The sequence below is a fragment of the Mytilus edulis genome, chromosome 5 (assembly GCF_963676685.1).
Source record: "Mytilus edulis chromosome 5, xbMytEdul2.2, whole genome shotgun sequence".
In the NCBI taxonomy this organism is placed as follows: Eukaryota; Metazoa; Mollusca; class Bivalvia; order Mytilida; family Mytilidae; genus Mytilus; species Mytilus edulis.
Window position 1 is genome coordinate 47,017,676 of NC_092348.1, and position 5,983 is coordinate 47,023,658.

Below are 5,983 nucleotides of genomic sequence, written 5' to 3' on the forward strand. Positions count from 1 at the left end.
AATTAATGCCACCTTTAATTGTGGAGTCTGTAACTGACTTCTAAAATACATTTACTTGCTTATGGCAACAAATAGTCAGAAGTAGTGCTCTGATGAGACTCAATGAGTACTGTAATACAATATGTATACATCAAAGGATGTTACACTGATTATTGATTGACTTATCTTTTTCTCCACACCAAAAAGCATCTATCAAAAAACGGAAACACATTTTTTGTGTTAATCTGTAACAAAAAATAATATAAAGTTTCTTTAATCAAATGGCAATTATTTTGCTGTAAAGGTTAAGATCTCACTATTCAGTCACTAAGACCGAACCCATCTCCCATTACCATCCACTTGCAGTAACGTTCCCCAGCTTTTCGAGTTTGTGCTTTTAAATCTAAGGGGAATGTTGCATTCAGCGCACAGGTGCTTATTTTTTGACTTTTGAAGTTGGGATCAAAGTGGATGAGTATTGGGTTATAAAATCCTCCTGGAGGTTCCATGGTGCTGCCGGTGAAGAAGCGCAAAACTTCCTCAGCTGAGATTTGCAAATCCTCCTTGGCAGGCTCATAGTCGCTACGTGGTGATTCTGATTTGCACAAAGCAAGCCCTGCGAACGCATCTTTCAGGAAGGACTTGAAATAGACATATGCCTTGTCCTCTTGTCTTGCCAGCTGAGAACCACATGCACCATACTTATTTAGCTTGAAGAGTTCTAAGAACTCGTTCTGTTTTTTTTGGGAATGAGGTCAAGGCTCAAAAAATGCAATGCAGCTTCCTCTGCCTCTGGCGTTGATTTCCAGACTGAGAGGAATTGTTGCAGACCTGGAAAGAAAAAATAAATAAAATATTAGTCATACCACCTGCTTTCTTTTTTTTCCTGCGGTAATGCGGAACAGGGACATAGCAATGCTAGCCTCCATGTGTCTGTCTGTCTATCACACTTTTGTAAGAGCTCTCATGCTGACATTACTCAACTGAATTTTATAAAATTTATACCACATGTTACTACCACTAATACCTTGGACAAGTTCCAACATCATCACTGTTCAATTATTTTGACAGGAGTTATGGGAGTTTATCAACTTTGTTTAGTAGGCTAATCATATTCCACCTAGTAGTTTCAGAGGAGTTAACGTTTGAAAAAGTTTAAGACAAAGGAAGAAAGAGGCAGAGTGATGGCAAAAGTTTACATAGGCTATTGGCCAGGTGTGCTAAAAACAACACTGAAATTTAGAAATAATCTGCAAATGCCAACTGGATGTCTGAGTGAGAACACTTCTGGACCCATTTTTCTCGATGGAAAGGAGGTCTAGATCCTCAAATTTTTCCTTTTTATTATCTATAACTTTATACTTTTGCTATGATTTATTACAACACTGCTTTAAAAAAAATATTTTGGGGCTCCTTTTTTCTCAGCAGAAAGGGTCAGGATCCTTGAAAATTTAATTTTTGTAATCTACAAGTTAATATATTACAACCCCACTTTTTAACAATTTTTGATTTTCACCCTTTTGACATCTTTCTGCACAGCAGAAAAGGTTGGGATCCTCAAAAATATAATTTTAGTAAAGTATTACCTTTCCAATGATATATTACAACCCTACTTTTAAACAGCATTTGATTTTCCACCCTTTTGGGCCCCTTTTTTGTGTTCACATTGTCACGAGTAGCATTGTGTTGAAATTTGAAAAAGACTCAATTCAATGGACAACAACAAACACAGACCTCATAACATAACTTTTTGTGGTCTTATAAAACTGAAATCAGAAGATAAGTTTATGAGTTGTTGCATAGACATTTGCAAAATGAACAACCTATAGGCTTTAATAGTGGAGTTCATGTTTTGCCATGGGAAACCCCTAAGTTCACAGTCATCAAACATGTCAAAATATAAAATAGTAGGAGACAGACTCTCAGAGAGTTTCAGTGAATTCTTTTGTGCAGCTAGGTAGATCACAAGTATATATTATTTGAGACATTTTTTTTTTATAATTTGCCAAAATGAAGATTTTACTATGCTCTTTTCAAAAATTTAATAAAAAGTAGGGGTCACTGTGCTATTTTTCAAGCTTTGAGTCTTTGAAAATTGCCAAAATTTGGTTAGTTTGTTCATGAAAAAATAGTGTGCATAAAAAGAATTTTGAAATAAATTGTAAGAAGAAAGGTTTCATAATATGTTTTAAGAAAATAAAAAGAAAACATGGTGTCACCGAACTTGATTTCTTGCTACAAGTAAAAATAAAAAAATTCCCATTAGCCCAGTATAAATTTTGTACTAGAAGAGTTATCTCCCCTTAAATGGCTCATTTTGAAAAAAAATGATTTTTAAAACCACAAAAAATGATATTTGTTAAAGTATTTTGTACAATACAATTAATTTACAAATTTCCTTTAAATAGAAAAAAACATTCTAACCCATTGAATTGCAAATCTGTCTCCATATTTGCAGATTTAGGCAAATAACTAGACCGATTTTGTACTGTGATTGTACAATCCAAGATGGCAGTATACCATGAATCTACCTCAGGAGACTAAAGTAGATACAACATGTACACAATATATATATCATTAAATAAAATAGTAAAATAAGTTAATAGTTAACAGTTCCATTCAAAAACTTAACTTTTTAACTTATTTCACTATTTTATTTAATGAATATATACATCTGCACATGTGAAAATTATTTTTTACGCCTATATAATATATATATACAAGTTAAGACTTCTCCACCCTCTATATATATCTGAAAATATACAACTCGTTTAAACATCAACCTAACAATGTTAGATCTGTAAATTTGCTTTCACAATTTTTTTGTTCTTCCTTCGATGGGATTCGAACCCATGATACCGAGATATGGTGACACCAAATCGCCTGCACTGCAGCCGTCCCGCTAGACCTCATGAACATCTAGGCTTCATAAAAATGAAGCTTTCAGTGGCCAGGTGTTAACTTTCCACATCAGTTATATATATACACATATGTATATCCATGCATCTCCTCTCCATGCCTTATATATCATGTACTGTAGTACGCAGCTAGATTAAAACTGATGAGGAAAGGTAACACATGGCCATCGAAAGCTTTATTATTGTGAAGCCCAGGTGGTCGTGTGGTCTAGCAGGACGGCTGCAATTCAGGCGTTGTGGTGTCATGGTATCTCAGTAGCATGGGTTCGAATCCCGGCGAGGGAAGAACAAAAAAATTTGCGAAAGCAAACTCACAGATCTAACATTGTTGGGTTGATGTTTAGACGAGTTGTATACACACACATATATATATATATATATATATATACAACTCGTCTAAACATCAACCTAACAATGTTAGATCTGTTAATTTGCTTTCGCAAATTTTTGGTTTTTCCCTCGCCGGGATTCGAACCCATGCTACTGTGATATCGTGACACCAAATCGCCTGCACTGCAGCCGTCCCGCTAGACCACACGACCACCTGGGCTCTCAAAAAAAAGAGCTTTCGGTGGGCATGTGTTACCTTTCCATGTCAATTTTAATCTAGCAGCGTACTACAGTACATGATATATAAGGCATGAAGATGTTATTGTTTACAGATCAGCTAAATTATCTATAGTAAAGGATCCTACAAATTAATGTAAGATACAGTCACAGAAAATAATTATATTCATAAGTACGTCTGAGTCAGTGACAACCCTACAACAGATGTATCCATCGGATCGCCATCAATGATGGTGATACATGGCTGTGTACATAATGTATATACAACTCGTCTAAACATCAACCCAACAATGTTAGATCTGTTAATTTGCTTTTGCAAATTTTTGGTTCTTCCCTCGCCGGGATTCGAACCCATGCTACTGTGATATCGTGACACCAAATCGCCTGCACTGCAGCCTTCATGCTAGACCATATATATAAATCTCACTAACAAACTTGCCTCTCTGAAAATCCATGATGGCAGGCAACTGCATGGACAGCACATCTCTCCTGTAGAGGCCTCGGAGCCAGCATTTTCTGTCAGCCTCACACAGGGCTGAGGAAGGCTTCGAACAACCAATTGAAAGCCTATCCACAATGTCATCTATCTCATCTAATTTGCAATTCAGAACCTGTAAAAAGACCATGGTAACATTAGAATGTAAATACTAATACCTCCAATTATAAATTAACAGCCTTCCAAGAATGGTTGTAGCCAGTTGGTGTAAAGAATGACACTTTCCAAAAAAAAAAAGTATTTTATATGAAAAATTTGGAAAGAATGTGGATATTTATATCAGAGCTGTTCAAAATCTACCAGAATGTGGGAACCAAAGAGATATTACTTTGTGACCTCTGAAAAAACTTTTTCTCTCACAAGAACAAGTAACCACTGTGAAACATTGTAAAGAAGAAATATTTACCCTTATAATTACCACGTCAGAACTTCTTACCTATACAGAAAGTAATTACAATAGAATCTAAAAAAATTCTTTATATACCCCCTCTTTACCTTTTCTGCTAACTGTTGCTGCTCCTTTGTTTCAAAGTGTTGCTTTGTCACTTCTCCTAGACTGCCTTTAATAATAAACTTAGCTAAAGGCTCTGTAAATACAGGCAAGCCAACTGTGCCCTAAAATTAGTAGTATAGAATGTTAGCCTTGTAGTGCAGTGCTAAACACATGAAGTACAAACATGTACTAACCCCTAGGATAGTGTTATAATTGGTTTCTGACTATCCTGCCCAAATTCTTATTCTATACAATAATTTTTGTATACCTCCTACAAGTTCCTAGTATTATTGTTCAAAATGATGAAATACAAAACTCTGCAGATTATTAATAAATCTCTTACCAGTTTCCTCAAAATTCTGTTCTCTGAGTGCCACATTTATTTAGTCATGATGTCTCTGAATTTCTTATTAACTGATATTAATGAAATTGTCAAGTATGATAACAGCACATTACTGTTAAAAAAATAATTCATCTTCATACTGCTTGTAAAATGAATGCATGACCCTGAGTATGATGCTGCTCGACTTTCAGCATCAGGGTTATCTAAGTCACATATCAGAGGCATTGACAGTCAAAAGTTAGGTTGCTGAATGACAACAAAGTTACATCAATTCTAAAGCTTGATGAAATGATAATTGGAAAAATGTTTACTGTGGAATCTTTATTGTTCGTTGGATACCAATTTTCGTGGGTTTCGTGAACCACAAATTCGAAATTCAAATGTCCAGTGACTATCATATTTTCAATAGGCTTTGTAAACAGAGATTGGCAAAACCATGAAATCTAAGATCCACGAATATGCATATTTTCAGCGATCCACAAAAATTAATACACACAAAAATAAATGAATCCACAGTATTACCCAAAACTAAGACATGTTGGAGAGCCAAGTTGAATTTTTTATTCATGTTTATTTATAGCAATTCAAAGGTCTATCCAATTCTTCTTACAAAGAACTATACTTCATTGGGCATAAATAATGAAATGTTATTCAACTCATGTCCTATAAATCAAGAAGTACCAACATATCAAAGTCGTATTGAAAAGAACTATACCTGGGCAACTGTACTACCAACATAGCGTCCAAGGGTCTGAAAGTCCTGGTTGTCTAAGGCAGAAGCATTTATGGAGAAACCGCTACCAGAAGCTAATGTCAAAAAAAAAATCATGGCATCATTTATATGCTTTAAGGACAATAATAAAGATTTTATGAAGGTTATCAGTTGGTGTTGAAACGCGACAAAAAGTGATTTTAAAATAAATGCTGGATCATAGTGAAAAACTTCAAGTCTGTCTCATTTTTGGGGTAAATTTCTAAAACTTTTCCCTTTTTTTTATTTGAAATTATAAAACTACCTTAAAAGAGGACAAATTGTACAAGTTTTAGGTGTTTGAAAGCACTTATAGGTAATTTTTGCTATAAATAGCATACCTAACCTTGGTTTAGAAGCTCTCAAGCAGGGTATAAATTTCTAACAGTACTGGCATCATTAAATTTAACTAATGCCATATTATGATATAAAATCC

The 5,983-nt window shown here is 34.7% G+C and overlaps 1 protein-coding gene across 1 annotated transcript; it reads right to left on the reverse strand.

The window, feature by feature from the left end:
* Nucleotides 1-299: 299 nt before the first annotated feature.
* Nucleotides 300-5,646, reverse strand: LOC139525119 (uncharacterized). Its single transcript, XM_071320304.1, has 4 exons — nucleotides 5,512-5,646; nucleotides 4,456-4,575; nucleotides 3,896-4,075; nucleotides 300-659 (listed from the first exon to the last, which is right to left on the reverse strand). Exons 1-4 carry the CDS (start codon nucleotides 5,623-5,625, stop codon nucleotides 300-302), a joined length of 774 nt encoding a protein of 257 aa, XP_071176405.1. The 5' UTR covers nucleotides 5,626-5,646.
* Nucleotides 5,647-5,983: the final 337 nt, after the last annotated feature.